Source organism: Tympanuchus pallidicinctus, unplaced genomic scaffold (genome assembly GCF_026119805.1).
Source record: "Tympanuchus pallidicinctus isolate F22 unplaced genomic scaffold, pur_lepc_1.0 scaffold15, whole genome shotgun sequence".
In the NCBI taxonomy this organism is placed as follows: domain Eukaryota; kingdom Metazoa; phylum Chordata; class Aves; order Galliformes; family Phasianidae; genus Tympanuchus; species Tympanuchus pallidicinctus.
Window position 1 is genome coordinate 22,420,462 of NW_026294669.1, and position 17,370 is coordinate 22,437,831.

At 38.2% G+C, this 17,370-nt stretch overlaps 1 protein-coding gene across 4 annotated transcripts in view; it reads right to left on the bottom strand.

The window, feature by feature from the left end:
- The window catches only part of CWC22 (CWC22 spliceosome associated protein homolog), a 72,040-nt gene that overhangs the window by 22,364 nt on the left and 32,306 nt on the right, over positions 1-17,370 (bottom strand). The window contains exons 5-13 of one of the 4 annotated variants that reach the window (XM_052675529.1): positions 13,979-15,083; positions 10,597-10,670; positions 5,395-5,507; positions 3,698-3,765; positions 2,729-2,842; positions 2,364-2,621; positions 1,710-1,838; positions 745-913; positions 289-342 (exon numbers count right to left, since the gene is read on the bottom strand). In XM_052675529.1, coding sequence (XP_052531489.1) covers positions 289-342; positions 745-913; positions 1,710-1,838; positions 2,364-2,621; positions 2,729-2,842; positions 3,698-3,765; positions 5,395-5,421 — 819 coding nt within the window. In that variant the 5' untranslated portion in view covers positions 5,422-5,507; positions 10,597-10,670; positions 13,979-15,083. Of the gene's footprint in view, positions 1-288; positions 343-744; positions 914-1,709; positions 1,839-2,363; positions 2,622-2,728; positions 2,843-3,697; positions 3,766-5,394; positions 5,508-5,737; positions 5,896-10,596; positions 10,671-13,978; positions 15,084-17,370 lie in introns of those variants that run through there. The other 3 variants (XM_052675526.1, XM_052675527.1, XM_052675528.1) reach the window with 3 other exon arrangements.

The following is a 17,370-nucleotide window of genomic DNA, read 5'->3' on the forward strand; positions in this document are numbered from 1 at the left end:
CACAAGGTATCAGAACAGTATCCCAAACATATACATAAAGTTTTGGGAAGCTCTCAGACATTACATGCAACGGCTAGAGATGAGAACATCACAGCCATATTATCAGACGAAATCTCTTTTCTAGAAAGTCCCAACAACTTACAGCAAGTACTGACAGGAAATCTGAACTCAGTTTTCCCATAATTTCTGGAAAAGGAGAAGTAAATTCACTTGAGCTACCACTGTCTTGAAGCTAAAATAAATAGAAAGCCATATAAAATATGAGCAAGTGAAAACAAAGTAACATACCACATTCTGATTCATCAAATGAGCAACGAACTTTGAAGACGTCAGACAGAGTTGCTGCAAAAGAAATAAATGACTGGAAACTGTAACATCTTACATGAAAGAAACACTTGTAACTGAGACATTCTATACTATCAATTTGTGCTTCTCAGTCAAATTAAGACATGAAAATAACTATTTTGGTATACTGGCAATTATTCTACCATTAGGACTGCATACGTCCAAGTAAAATATAAAAACAGCATCACAATTCCAAGCTGAAATCAGTAGCCAAGCTTTCACAATACACGAGTGCTACTTTATTTAACGTACACATGGCAGGTGAAGCATAATGATACAATACAAACCACAGGTCATGGCTGTGCACCTTTGAAATACCTAACTTGAATACACTCAGTACAAAATTACTCAGCAGAATTGCAAGTTTTAGCATTTTGTTTCTTCACATTTTTTACATACCTTATCGTTTCTGCGATATCCTTTGCGAAAATTTAGTATCAACCTCTTGAGAATCAATTCACCAATATTTGGAAACTTTGAATTAATAATTGCCACAAGAGCCGCATAAACATGGGTAAAAATTGGAGAGGCACCCTGAGCTTGCAAAATGGATCTAGACAGCAATCCCCTGCAAATATACACAAGTTTAAGACTAAAATTTTTCATATAATAAAACACAATGTTTTCACCCATTATGTATCACAAAATAGGACTGCACTGTTTGAACAGTTAGAAAGGTGCTATGTGGTCATTTTCTAACAGTTGTTCACTGCAAAGCCCAGGAGCAAAAAAAAAAAAGCCCTCAAAATGTGACTCTTTAAAGTACTACTTACTACAGGGTTAATAAATGGAATAGAACTCATTTGATACGTGTATAAAGGAACAGAATACTTGGTTTTAAAACCATTAGCTACAAATGCAAATTAAATTAGTCTGGTTATGATCATATTTACTTGTACAATAACCATGATTTATAACTGCGAGAATCATATAAATACCTAATAGCTAAATAGCCTTTTCTCCACATTAAAATGGGAAAGATGAAGGTGGAAAACAGATCAGTCAGTTAGTTGTAGCAGTGTTTTGGCTAAAAATATTTACTTCAGATAAAGTCCAGGAACACAGAAAGAAATAGGTAGGCACATGTAAATTGCAAGTCATTCAAGTAAAGTCAATAGATAAGCTAAAATAAAAAGGAAACATGCTGCTATCTGCTCTACTGTCTTATTCTTCCAAGCATGTACTCCTTCCTCTACCTCTCTGCTCCCAGCCCCTCTCCTCAAGCATGGCAGTCCTCTGCATAGGAAAATATAAGCTTTTAAAGTCAGATTAGTAACCATACACTAAACATACCGTGATGCAAGAATGTACAATATACATATTTACAGAAAAAAAAAAATTGACTTAATTATTTCAACATTTACCTTCCTCGAACAATATTCTCCTGAAGCAGCTCATGAATAATATTTTCTATATTAGAAACGTTTACTTTATTGACGAGACCATTGATGGACTTCTTCAAGGCTTCCCAACTCATCCTCTGATATGCCAAGCTATTCAAAGGCATCACAGATTAGTAAAGCATAAATTTGTGGCAGCGCTGTTATATATACAAAAATCTGAAGATGCAATATATTAAATAAAAAAAAACTAAGAAAATATTCACATCACAGATATAAAGACTAGCTCACAATTATACATTAAATGACTACAAACCCACCAAACCAACATGGCATGCCAAAATGTAATTCCCCACAGATGTGGTAAAACCCAGAATGTTTGTCTTTTAATGGCATTAGGAAAAAAAAGCCTGTTTATGCTCTGTATCCCACTTTTCCATTAGGAGCAGAAGTGGAGAGGGTCATAGCCCGATTTGTTACTTTCGTTGTTGTCTGTTTGGCTAGCATTTTGTTTTCCTCAGAGACAGGTGGAAAGAGAAGATGACTTAAGAAAAATGGCTCTCATTTTTTTTCTGATTAGAAAGGTATCTCAAGAAGTGTCCCACTTATATCAACGTTCCTTAAAACCCTTCATAGTTTTGTTTTTCAGGATGAATTCTAATGTTACCTTCAACTCACCTATTTTTATCAGTAATTTGTTCTTGCATCATCCTGAGCTTGGCAGGTGGAATATATGCACCACCTGTGCGAGTAAGGATTGGATCCACTTCTTCTTTCTTCTTCTTTGAAGTGGCCTCTTCATGAGTATTTGAGCCCTGAACTGTTGACCTCTCTGGACTCCTATGATCAGGGGAAGAGAGTCTTCTCTTCCTCCTTCGATCATAATCTCTTTCTTCCCACTTTTCATAGTATCTGTCTCTCCCTCTCTCCATCCTTCTAAAAGACAAAAAAAAAAAGAAAAAAGAAAAAAGAAGCTGTTTTCCTCTTTCACTGTTTAAACTAAGTACCTTCATAGGAATTGAAAAACAGGTCTTAGTATTCACCTTTCTGAAGATCTGTCATCGTAATACTCCCTTCTTGAATATTCTTGATCATATCTGCTGTCATCAGAATATCTTCTTCTTCTGGGAGATGGAGACCTGTCACGCTCTACATCCCTATTCACAAACCAAGACACAAAATTCTCAGTAAATGGATTACAAAAACTATGCTATTAATAACTACCTGCAATGCAATCTGTTACATACACACCAACAATTCCAATTCTGCACTCCACTCTTAGTATGTGCATCACTCAAAAACAAGATGTTCCCTTTATAAATTGTTGCCAGACAGCAAAAAAATAAAAAATGAAAATAAAGAAATCAATAGAATCACGTTAAAAGGAAGCACCTCCTACCATGTGGGATAAACACTAAATGTCAGTAACATCAAACACCAAAGGCAAGTGCCACACCGCATTTCTTGAAACTCACATATTCACTTCAGCTACTTTTGAGGTGGTGCATGAAACAGATGCCACTAAAAATGATTGCCTTTGGTACAAGATGCTTTATTCCAATTCAAATATGAAATATAGGTAAAGTGCTAGTGCTTCATCTCCTGCATCAGTAGACTGTGCTTCAAACAATACTTGTACACCTCTTGCTGGCCTCCATAATCTTGCTATAAACATCAGTACTGTTCCACAAAAGAAGGTGTTATCTAATTTCCATTTTCAAGATCCCTGAGATTTTAACTGAGAATTTTAGACTAAAAGTATTCAGTCTTAATTACAAATCTATTAAACTACTGCTTTTTATACACACAAGTATTTTATTAAACCTGCAATTATTTTTCACAGGTGTTATGGTAGCATATAAAATCATACTATATTCAGTTTTCACCTTTGTTGTTTGTTTTAATTTTTCTCTCCCTAGAAGGTGTGTACATACATACATACATACATACATACATATATATACACACACACACACACACAGTCACAGGGAACATAAATCAATCATTTCTACCTGTCCTCTGGAGTCAAACTTCTGTGCCGTGGACTGTATTTTTCTTTCTTTTCATGACTGGACCCATGCTTTAATAAAAGAGAAAAAAAATTCAACTCCAAAGACATAAAACAACTAGTGTGAACACACACACACACACATATACATATAGACATCAAGGCATATGATGGCTTTAGCCTGCTACATATTTATAAGAAGCAATGTTCATCAAATAAAGCTAATAGCAGTCCAACTCATCACAAGGAGAGCTGCTTCTAAATAACACATACTTAAGCAGCTGCTACAGGATACTCTAGATGCTAAGTTTTTATCATGATTTCAAGAGGCTGAACACAGATGAAAAATCATACAGGTTACTAAAAGAAATTACAAACTGGATGAGACTGAGTATTTTCACAGTTTACCCTGTTTTTACAGGGCATTTGCTATGGATTACTGTCAGAGACCAAGTAAAATCAATCTTCAGTCTTTGTTCCTTTACTGTTTTCTTTATCCATACATCCTTTTATACTTTGTTGTATCATGTGCAACACTGTTTACAGCCATCTACCAGTCCTTGTTTAGCAAATGGCAAGTGTATCTTCCCTCTTCTAAAGATTCTTTTTTACTTTATAATTAAAAAACTCTCATTTTTTTTCTAACTATTGTATGTTTTCTCACTGAATCATTCCTAGCTTCATAAATTTGACATGTATAAATTTAATATACATAGTAACAACATGAAAAAGGTGGGTTTTTTGGGGATAACGAGTTCTCATGAGCTCTACAGCATTTGCCTTGGCCCAAGTGGACTAACAGAGACAAGGGTTCATAGGAGTAAAACAACGTTACTGATGTGTCTTTCTCTGGGAGTTCTCAGGTATCCTTGCAAAAGCAACTATTTTGCTGAATAACTTATTTCCCTCAGCTTTTCCTGACCAGGCTTCCTGTCACAGGTTACAGTATCCCTCCCAGCCCATTCCCAAAGCACCCAAAGAACCTACCTGGCTAAGTTACTCATTTCAACAGATGAGAGAGCACTACTATAATCACTTGGTCAGGAAAACATGAGGAGATATCTATGCTCAATACCAAAGGATATTTGAGCATCCCTGTCAAAAACTGCTTTGGCAAGAAAGGCTGGAATGTAACTAGGAGCAAAACAGCCCAGGCAGGGTTGAACACAAAAACCCCAGAAAGCTAGTGATGAAGATGTCACTCAAATTCAGTAAAATTCTAGTGAAAACAAATGTGGTATTTCTACACCCCATTTTTTCTCATTGCTAGCCAAGAAATCAGCCCTCCCACCCTCCCAGCCACTCAGAACTGTACTGTACAACCTTTAAAGTTCAACTTCCACGCTAAGAAATGCAGCTGACACAGTAACTTATACTTCCCTTTCTTCTTAACATCATCATTACAGTTTCAGCACCCTTTTCCCACTTTCCTAGCCCTTATGTTCTCAGTTGAGCCACCATTCAGCCACTTTTGTTTTACTACCACTATGTAGTGCCAATAATGTTCAGAACTTCCACTGCAAGGACAGCATGCATCAGCCGCTATAACTGACTGCCTTAACAGTAACACCTCTGTTGTCAACGGCTGCCATCACCACTGTCTGCCTTACAATAAGCATTCTATCAACATCAACAGAAATCTAGCCACCAGCAAGAAGAGAATAAGAGAATAATACACAACGTAAGCTTCAGGGCACTTACGTTTATTTGTGTCACCCTGCTCTTCATCTCCACTTCTGCTATTTATACAAAACTCTGAACGTGCAGCAACGAGAAAATCCAAAGCGGTGACCAGTTCACCCAGAACGTTTCATCTACAATACAGAGACGACAGCAAGGATTTTATATTGCACAACACAAACGTTACATTGCCGTGCCGCAGGCCCAGCCGCACGGCTCCCGCCCCTTCCGCCCGCCCCCCCTCCGAGCCGCGGCCCGGCATACAGGCCGCAAACGCCGGACCCGCGGGGCTCGGGAAGGGGCTCCGCCTCCTCGCGAGGGAGGGAAAGGGCAGAGAACGGAGGGACAACACCCGCCATCTCACCTAGACCTCGCCAAGCGGCCGCAACCCCCTCTCCGCACCCACCGCCCGCCGCCGCTGTACCGCCGCCAACGCCGTCACTTCCGGCGGAACGCGATACGCAACGAACGCGACGCGCTCAGGCACCGCCCAGCGACGGCGCAACGCACAGCGCGGGGTGCCGGGCTGCGCTGCACCATGGGAAGCGCAGTGCGGTAGCGGCGGTGTGCGGCTGCCATGTTGTGCGGCGGGCGGTGGCGGGCGGCTGAGGGCGAGTGGTGTGGCGTGCCGTGCCCGTCGGTCAGCTGTTTTGGTTTAAGTGGTCGTACGGAGCGTTCGGGAAAAACAAACTGAGCAAGCAAACAAACACAAGCACTTATTTCAACAGGAAATAAGTTGATGCTGTCATGCGAAATTTGGGAATAAACGCTTTAATAAAAGCATTCTGCATTTTGACGTCAGATTTGTGAGGGGGTATCTCCACCCTAACCGCGCGTATCTGGAGCAAAAGAGCTTCAGCTTGTATACATTACCTGTGATACGTATGCAAAAGCTTCCCTGATCAGTACATGAATATTCAATATCCCCCCAAAATCGTTAACATAAGGTCCCACCTCCTTGCACATTTTGAGTGAGGGTCTCAGGACCCTCAGCGATGAAGTAAGCAGTCTTCATGAGAAGAATATGAAAAATTAATTGTGCTTACTTGTTAAACACTTCACATTTTATTCACTCTCATTAATCTGGAAATACAGTGTTTATTTTGTGAGAATTCTCTTGGGACAGGGCTATTTGTACTTAAGTAAAACCCCTCCTAAATCCTGGTGATGAAAACAATGTCCTCATTGCGCCCTGAGGATCACTTTGCAAATCATGACTGCAACACGCTCTGCATCCGACAGCAGTGTTCTGCTGGAAGTGCAGTGAGGAGCTGGTGAGTTTGCAGAGCTGGAACCTAACAGCTGCGACCTTATGAACATTCTGGACTTAGCACAATGGCTTTGACTGGGGCCTTGCTGCCTAACTGCATATAGCCTTTTTTTCTTTTTTGCTTGTATGTTTTCTAACAGTGAAGAATATGTTTAGTTCTATAGCTTAATTAACCATAATTATGTGTCACTTTAAATAAGGCTCGATTCTACCACCAGGTTCTGTCATGTCAAATGATCTCCAGTGGTATTAGGACATTACATCACTAAGCAATTTGAAATGCTATATAAAAGGTTTTAATTTGGAAGAACCATTCCTCCCTGGTATTTATTCTCACACTGAGTAAGAAAATATGGATACGTTTATATATAGGATACGTTTATATATATATATATAAGATATACATGTACAAACGCATACAAACATCATGATGTGGTTGGATTTTGATTAATCTACTGCAGCAGTTTCAGAGTTAAGCTGCCCTGCCAAAAACTGTAATCCCACAGAAGAGTCAAAGAAAGGGAGTATCAGACCATGCCTGAGATAATTCAGCATAGCATTTTGACTCAAACTGCTTTAGTTTAAAATGAGATAGCAGTCTTTACTCTCAAACACTTGAAGTGTTTACAAAGTGAGTACAAGCTTGGTCTCACATTTTTCCAAAGGTCAGGAGTAATTTCTTTAAATTGTGCATCATGCCAGTTAAAAATACTCTGCCCTCCAGTGTTTTTACTTATAAAGTCATAAAAGTGAACTCTCATTTTGTGATCCTAAGAAGATATCAACAATCTAAGAAAATCCTAATCAAAACAAACACAGGGATAAGATGTTTTAAATAATTGGAAAAGTACAGAAGTATGTTTCTGCTTACCTCTAGCAGAACCTCTACCTCACAGAATTTTATTTCCTCAGCTTTTGAATTTGCAGTGGCAGTGCCTACACAGGAGACTGAAAACAGCATGTTATCTGGATGTTATAACAATTCTGACAGTATGAACTGTTAAATGTTCTCACTAGATGTACCATGAACCCACTGCAAATAGAACATCACCTGCTGGCAGGGACTTGTGCCCATGAACTCTCTATGGTTTTCCTTTCTGCTGGGAAGGCAATCTCTTTCCTGACCCATGCTGTGTAAGCAGGTGCCGTCAAATAAAAAGGCATATGGCATCAATGTGGCAGCACCATCTCACAAGAAGAGTTTCCTGTGGCTGATGGCACATGTACCATGACTCAGGCTGTCCCTCTGAACATGCTGAGAGAGAGCAAATGGGGAGAGCTGAGCATCTCTTCAGAGGGTGTCTGAGGACAAGACCAGAAAATAAGCAGTCTACTTTGAGGTGCAACCACCGGGAAACAACTGATTACCCCTGAGGAATGAGCTTATGTTTGAAAGCAGCTGAGTGACATGGAGAGACCACATCCTCTCATGAATTACACTATTCAGCTTCTCTGCTTAAACACAGAATGCAGAGTAAGGGCCAGGAGAGAGATTCATTGAACAAGAAAGGAAAGGACTGTGTAATTCTGAATGGAATCAGTGAAGTGATGTTTCTCTTTTTCCTTTCCTAAATTAAGGCTTTTGCATTTGAATTACAGAGCGGAGCCCTCTTCCCTTTATTGCTTTTCTGGCCTCTTCACCATGCAGTCTCTTCTCTGCAATGTGTTATGTAGAATTTCAGTTTTATAGAGTGTCTAGATTTCTGATCTGGGGACATATTTTAAAAGATGTAGGTATTAATTTCATGAAGCTGAAGAGACATTTATTTCCAAAGCCTCCAGTTTCCAAGGAAAGTTTTGAAGGGGCAGACAGCAGTGCTGGTTGGGCACTGCGTGGCAGTCTTTTTGAAGCTCCTGTGCTTGAGATCCCAAATGCATGGGGTCTGAAGCAGAGTCAAGACTCATATTTCTGAGTTCTGGAAAGGAGTAAGGCTTTAGGCATCTGCTTTTTGTTGGTATCTTACACATCTCCTTACTCTGCATGTGGTTCTCTTCATTGCTTGGAAAGCACTCAGTTCTCTATGTCTGTGGTGCGTGAAACCACGTACCTAACTATAACAACCCTGATTGCCCATGTTCAGAAAATAAATAAATAAGTAAAAAAACAAACAAATAAAAAAAACAAAGCAAAACCCAACAAGAACAACAAAACCACAAGAGAAACAGTATGCATTTCTGAGATATCTCAGACGTATCTACTGCCCTGTGCAAGTGCAGTAGAGATGCACAAGGTGAAGTTAGTTTTAAACTAGCTAGTTCTGCTACCTTGTTTCATCAAGCTAGTGCAGCACTGGGGATGGGCTAACAATACTGTTGACACTGCTTCTGGTGTCTGAATTAACTGATGTCAAGTGGCTGTATGTATATTTGGGGCAGCTATAATGAACATATAGAATGCTCCTCCCTCTCTCTCTGTCCATCTCTCTCTCTTTTATTTTTTAAATCTGAGCAAAACAATACCTCAGACCTTAAAATAACTCCCAATTAATACAAAATTAAATACTGTATGAGTCAAAGTTAAAATATTAATTTCTACATATGGTAAATATAGAAACACAGAAAACAGTGATAATTCAACTGAGACTAATAGCAATTAAGCCAAACATAATTATATCTTTGAAACTTGCACAAAGGGAAAAAGGATAATGTACCCAACAAATTCATATTCAGCAGCTTAATGTTGCGCATGAACACTCCATTAGTAAGCCACTGGAAACATAGTCAAGTTGTTTTCCCACAGCAGTTTTTGTCATTGTGCTCAAAATGATACAAGTTAAAAATTATCTCATGCTACACTCCCTGGGTTGGCTCCTCACCTGGGATGAGCACTCCATCAGTTCCTACTCTTCTACACGTAAGGAATAAAAGTTTGCGTGTAGATGCTCACTGAAAAAGCAACTGTAGTAGCTCCAATATCTGATTCTTAGTACAAACACTATTTGCAGCTAATAGTACTTCATTAATTAATTACAAAATGACTTTCCTACCAGCTTCATTTGGAATACAACATTTATACACAGCTAATTCCTATTAAAGATAATCAGTGTGACCTTTAGCATGCTGTAGAATTACAACTTTGTGCAAGGCTCAGACTGTGCTTTCAGATAGCTGCTACTATGCATCAGGTCCAGACTGTTACTTCACACCTCAGTAACACAAGAAATTGCATCCTCTGCAGTTTCAGCGCAAGGTCAGATAAGTTAACTGAGCCAAGCCAATAAAGAGGGGATGAGAAGCAAACATGAATTTGTTCAGAGCAGGATGTAGCTGTGCAAGACCTTCTGCTACCTTTCTTTCTCTCTCTCTTTTTTTTTTTTTTTTTTTTTTTTTTTTTTTGGCAGGGGGTCTTAGGGGATGATGACAGCATTAATGCTGGTTGTTACAAATTTGTATGTGAGAAAGAGCAAGATACAGAAAGAAACAATCTCTGACACCACCAAACCGCTTCAGAGAAATCTAATGTCTTTGCTCACCATTACTTTTCAATACATACTAGGTAATAATCCTGCCCACAGCAAGGGGTTTGCAACTAGATGATCTTAAAGGTCCCTTCCAATCCAAAGCCATTCTAGGGTCATGGATTTACAATATTTCCTGAATGATATCTCATTTTGGTAATAACAATGGGTAACATAGAGAAATACTCTTTTGTCCATGAAGATACCAAGACATTCCCAGCTTGTTTTGAATCCTTGCCAAAACACAGCTATTCCCATGGTCTCAGCAGGAAGAGATGAGCAGACTGCAAACTTCCACACAGCTTCTACGGTGTGAAAATACAATACATGTGTTTTCTGTTACTTTTAATGATGTTCTCTCAGCTGTTTCTCATGTTAGTCAAAAAAATGCATTCCTATGTAGTGGTGTGGACTGGTGGCAGAAGGAGTGCTGAAGGCACAGCTCTCCCAGGTGTGTGGTGTTTTCATTTCCTTACTTACTTGGTACTTACATACCTCAGAGGAACACCGGTGCTTTTCCACAGTGAGGACTGTTCACCAAACCAAGGTGTTACATTACAGTAAATCCCCTGCAGGTGGAATAAATCTGTTTAAAATGTTGAGGCTATACGATCAATTGAACTATGTAAACATTTGGCAACTTTGTCTTCTTTAGCAACAAAAATCCATTTTTAGCACCCAACACTTTCAGTTACGTTTTGATTCCTTTTGTTAAACCCTTCTGATGTATTTTTCCATCTCCAGTCCTGTAATGAAAGCAGTGTCTGCTGTTCCGCAGAGCTGTGGCAGCAGAGCCCTCTCGTGGGGACACCAGGCTCAGTGCCCGGAGGTGGATTTCTGCCCTGAAAGCTACAGGACACGATGATACCTTTTTACCCTCCCTGCCTTAAGCAGGTCATTATGTTACTTAACCTGCTGCTCAGTGCTTTGAGGCTTTATGTCCACGTTCTCTAATAAGCATACAAAGCTTCTTTTACTTAGCTCTCGATGTATAACTTTATCCAAATTTTACTCTTTAAATAGAATATGAATATAAAGATACCAAAACAAAAATATTCTATGTATGTTGCAATATTTTCCTGTGTTAAGGACAAATTAACTATCTGTTGCATGCTCCTAAAACTTGCTAGATAGCTACGCCTTTCTTCAACTTTTCCAAACTAGAAATGGAAATAGATGATTTTCCCATAGTTTATCTTTTTCAACAGTTAAATTAAACCTAGAAGAAAGCAGATTATTCTCCCTTCTGTTGCTTCCCTGCTCTACTTTATCTGATTATTTCAAGATGCAGCAGCCACTCAAGCCAGTGAAAGACAAGTTAGCACAACTATGTCTCAGCTACTGAACATTTGAATGTGGTGTTCATCTTTCATCTCCTCAGTGATAGAGAAGGAGAGATACTGTCTGACTGCTTGCAAGGAATCCCATGTGTTACTGAAGCATAAATACTTCAGCACAAATAGTATCATCATAATACACTGGGAAGGACCTGGCAATATATAGTTTACCTTGTGTTTGGTGGGCCTGAAACATAAAAAACCTGTACACTGATTAGTTCAGAATTTCTTCCTTGTTTTGATAAATGTTTTGGTCCTGATGTCCTGACAGATGAGTCACATCTTGACAGGACACTGCACACCCCTTGGAGTTCTGGGATTTGCAGCACATCCAGCCACAGGAGCTCCTTTTAGAAGGTTGTTTGGAAAGATATTATTTTCTGAATTGAAACAGAGTAACAATGCTGGAAGCCCACCTGCAGTATTTCACAAAGAACTTTGTTATATAAAGAGCAGTAATCTAAAAAAGAGGGAAAAAAAAAAAAAAAACAAAAAAGAAAAAAAGTAAAGAAAAAAAGGAAGCCGGAAAAGTACAGTAACAAGAAAAGAAGCAATGACATTCTAAACTGAGGTGTCTTTGTGTTAATGTATTTAATTCTTCTCTTAACAGCCACCCAATGTTGCATTAAGTGCTAGGATCTGTACAAAATGTGATGCCAACATCTTTTCTTTGAAATGATACATTTGATTTACAATAAAAAGTAGCTCTTCTCTAAGAGAGACCAACCAGTTCAGGGTGGAAGTGATCCCAGGGTGTTCAGAATAAAAGAAGATGGCAACAACAGAACAACAAAAACCAAATCCAATAAACAAACAAAAAACCCTGAAAGCAAAAACAAACAACCAAACCAACCAACCAACCAAAAAAAAAAAACAAAACAAAAACAAACAAACAAAAAAAAACCACCACAAAAACCACAAAAAATGACAAAATAAAAAACCATCAGAAAAGAAAAAAGTCCCAACAACAAAACAACCGAAAAACCAAGAAATCCCAACAAGCCAGCAGACGTTACAGCAAAATGTAGACCTTGAAGGAAGAGTGTCGGAAAGGCTTAATAGATACAGAGAACATAGTTCCCTGGAAGGAGGCAACATCTTTATGGACAGTGTACTTGTGGGTATTCTCAATATCAGAATATATGTTTCATTTTAAAAACATCCTGAAAGAAAATTTATTTTAAGGAATTTTTATTGTCATAGAACACTTTGTAATGTGCTTGAAAAAACATTTTCCAGACAGGTCCTATATGTTCTCCACTAAGTTGTTTAGATTCTTTTTAGAAGTAAGGATCTTATTACCATTAAATATCAACTATAAATTTAATACGATTGAATTGTGAGCTGCTTCCTTTAACCAAAGGTTCATTAAAGTGCAATCAAATTCTTTGAGAAAAAAAAAAAAAAAAAAAAAATATTTAAAATAGTAAAGCAAATTGGCAAATTGCAACATATCTGGAAATATTGTTTCAGAGAAAATGGAAAAATTATGTGTTCAAAATAATGTAAACAAATGTCAAAATGTTGATGCTCTAAAATTTTACTTAGAAAACTGTTCTTCAGAAAAAGTCACTATAGGAACCCCCTTAGAAATATCTTCATCATGTCACAAAATGTTACGTTTGTTAATTAACTTTTCTTAGCACTCCAGCAGACCTTCAAATTAACAGCTATTGAAACTATAGGTAAACAGTGGGTGCCTGACTTAATTAACTCAGGCTCTGTGTGATGTGATTTGTATTTCAGCAATGCTTGTTCATAACATGGGCACTGCTATTCCTATGGCATATGGCTCTTTATTGTTATTTCATGATTTCATCTCACGGTGTCCTGCAGATTAGAAGGTCTGTGAGAACCAGAGCAAATATACAAAACAGAGAGTAATGCAAAACTGAAAGCATTATTATTTTCATGAAGGCTTTATAAAAATAACAAAAATATTTGTTAATAGGAATACCATAAACAGATTTGCTGCGTGTCTACATATGCACAGACATGGACAGAACCCCATAATACTCAATGGAATGTCACAATGAACAGCTAAGAAGCAACTAAGCAATAACTGTATCAATGCCTAGTCACATTACATTTTAATAGCTGATTAATGTATGTATATAGATAGATATCCTAATGGTATTTCTCCTAACAATCTAAATTTGAAGGGAGACAACATATTCATTATATTAACCATACTTTCTACTTTGTATTGAGTCCTTGCAATCTTCACAGAGTACAAATGCTCATATTTCCTCTAATAAAGGCTTCCAAGTAAGCCTTGGCAATATTTCTGAACAAAGTGGAGCCACTGTAGAAATAAACTGGCCTTGTGTCTCATATCTCCATGGGGTTTATGAGGCAAAATGACTTCAACAGTGATAGTAGGTTAAAGCAAGGACAGGCAGCCTCCTCAATTAGCCTCCCAGAAAACAAACGCAAATACCTCATTTAACACACATACGATTCAGCAGTTCTAAAAAAGAGCATAGGTCAAAAAGAATAAAATTATTCAGCTTTATGAAAACATGTTCTTTAATTCTTACCTGGAGGAGGAGTCCTGCACACGACTGCTGTCACTCAGCTTTACGCCGAGCTTACTTTGCAGATGGCATTGAAAAAACAAATCTCACTTGAAATGATCCTAAAATTTGAAGGTAGTCTGTCTTTGAAAATGGACATTTCACAAAAACAAAACAAAACAAAACAAACAAACAAAAAAAACCAACCAAAACAAAAAACCACCTGATCTTCTGTTTATCAGTATGCAATAGTACATGAAGGGTTTTTCGCTTGTTTGTTTGAAGCATTGGATCATAGTCAATTCGCTTGCATAGTAATTAATAGGTGGCCTGTTATGCAGTTCTTGTTAGAACCTTCTTTCAGGCACAGACACTTTAGGAACTGAAATGTATTCCCGCTTTTTTTCCAGTGCTCTCTAACAGACTAGCTGTTATTTTCTACCACAGCACTGGTTAGCAACAGGATGGATTTTTTTCCCCACCTTGTGCAAGCAGATATAATGAGTGATTACTTTTGGAAATCCTTTCATAAGTTACCAAATACATTGTTCCACTGCTTCCCAGCTTCTCTTACGAACAGCTTTTTTAGATAACATTCATTTTTGAATCTGAGTAGTTTTCATAGCTTCACAACTTGCTGATAATCCTTCTATCACTTGTGTGTCATCCTCCACCATATCACTGTGTATCGCTGTTGGAAATTCTGAGAACAGAAACATCTGGTTTTTCTTGGCTTTTCTTCCCTATTTTCTCGAGGAAACAGTGCCCCCAGGAGCTCTTATTTAGGGAAGGGTGATTTAAGATGATTAAGTCAATTAGCTATTCACTGATCATCTCTAAATGTAAAAAAGTCTTCATAGAATTGTTTCTAGAGATGTTGGTTTGAAAGGCAGATGAAACACAGTTTATTTTGTTTTCCTTATTTTATGTTCAATAATAGAGAGTTTACTAAATGACAGTTCTTCTAATATTTCCCTTATGGAGATCTCTGGTGATGAGAACAGCTTTGCTGGCATTTTGGAGGACCAAAGAGTGTGCTGTTTGCCAGGGTTGCATCTTTGCTGTTTTTCTTTGCAAGTTTCCTTATTGCTGGGCTGGTTTTGTCATTTGCCAGTTGACATCAGGATGGCTGGCAGCAGTCCAGTATACAGCAGGAAGCAATGTTTGTTTGTTGGTTTGTGGATGAGCAGAGAAGAAAGATGGTGTGAAAGGGGAAGAACAAAGAGAATTAACAAGGAAAAGCTTAAGTTATAGTGAAATTGTAAAAGTACAGACAGCAAGCCTATTAGCCACTCTTTCTTAAAATACGTGAAATACACATAGAAATAATCATGAATATCCTCAAAATCTCACAGAGTCAGATCATTGTAATAACTTGAAGTTATAACCTGGTGACTTATCACAGCTTTTTATAAATAATACACAAACATTCGTGGAAGGCACCACAACTGCTGAAAAATTGAGGAATTGTCCTCATAGCATTTTAACAAATCCAACATCCTCAAGGGCAGAGTTTTTAAAGCAGAATTTGGAAATTTAAAAAATGATAGTTTGTCACTGAGCCTTTACATTCAGAGAGAGCATGGGGTTTGTGTATGGAGGGGGGGAAGGGGAGGTGGCCAACACCACAAAAGGAGATTATGCCACTTGAAAAAAAAATCCAAATTTTTCAGTGAAAAACTGATTTTAATGCATTACCAAATACTTGACATCAACACCTACATTTGTTTCCGTAGCAGAAGCAAACCTCTGGTTCCCCAGACATTGGTGGGTTGACCTCAAAAGACCACTTCAAGTACATATAAATACATGGACAGAAACAATAGATAAAAAAATTCCTATCAGTGAGCTCCAGACCAATGTCAATTTACAATGAGAATTGCAGCATCTGCCTTACATGGCAGCTACCCTGTAAAGCGGTGAAGAAATAAAATCCATAAAATGGAAAGGAGGAACTCCTTGGTTTTGAAGACAGTCTCTCCCTGTCCTTTTAAACTATGGGCTGTTTCCAGGTCCTAGACCACTGAGAGCTTCAGAGGTCAGAAACTCTGCTTGGAGCTCTATTAGGACACTAGACAGAGCCCTACAGATTGATAGATAAGTATAAAAGGTTTCTGTTGCAAGATCTATGCCAAAGGAGTAAAGCAGTAAACTAGATGATATTGTTTAGATTGAGCCTGCAGTCAGCCAGACGTGGTTATTTCTGAATTACACAGATCAGTGTGAATGAAGATAAATATAAGACAGAGAAAGTACCATAAAACACATATACAATAAATGACTCGTAGTATTCCCATGTGCTTTCCGATTCTCAGGGGTAGAACCATGCTTTCAGTCCTGGGAGCATTCTTGGAATGAAGATTACTCTCTGATGCATAGTTGTATTCTATACACGGGAGATATCTGTGATGTATAGCTGTATAGTGCATGGGAGCAATTCTAATTTCTCCATTAAATTTCTCCTGGCCAATTGCAAAAGGCATTACTTTTTCTCCTGTTTTTCTATGTGACTGTAAATTTGCCAAAGAAAATGCTATGGAAGAAAAGGAGTTCATGGTTGGGATTATAACTGGTGTGGAATGAATCTTATGAAATATGGGAGAAAGGTGACTTCTGCTCAGAAGACTGCCTGATTATTAACAGATGGCTGTAGTTTAATGATTCTGCTATGGTGCAAAGAACAAATCAAATTAGATGTTGTGCGAAGCTGTCGTTGCACTGTGTTTCTCTGCACAGTTCCAGCTTAAACTATGATGCTCCTTTCATAGCAGTCCCTCTGATTACTGTATCTAATTCTTTCCACATCAAAGTGCAGTCAGCACTTTTATAATATACAAAGGATGCAGAGATAATGTTACAATGCATTCTCTTCAAACAGCATTGACTTGTACACTTGCAACATTTTTTTTGAGTTTTAGTAAAAGAAGATGCATTAAAGTGAGTAGCATCCTAATACTGAACAAAACCAGAAATATTTACTTAAAATCAAACCAAAGCCCTTCTGCAGGGATGGTGGGGATTTCAGAAAGTCAAGTCTTCTCAAGTGCTATCTCAATTATATCTCAGTCAACAAACAGGAAACATTGTGAGTATGCAAAATGTTTGTACTTTAAAAAGCACAGAAGGCTCTATTTATTTACAAGCAGAAAGACTGCAGTGCCTTAAAAAATCTTCAGTATAGTATAAAGTAATTCAGATCCCACTCCTCACATCAAAAGCATGGCGTCACCTAGTCACTAGGGCACAGAGAGATGGGATTGCTGTGATGATATTACTGCTTTATGACAAAGTAAAATACAATCAAATGAACACAGGATGCAAAGGATTGAAAGGCAGCAGGAAGAACTTTGTAGGATTGGCTTGAACTCTGTAGGGCTTTCTCTAATTTTACTCCGCCAAGAAATGTTCTTCCTTCC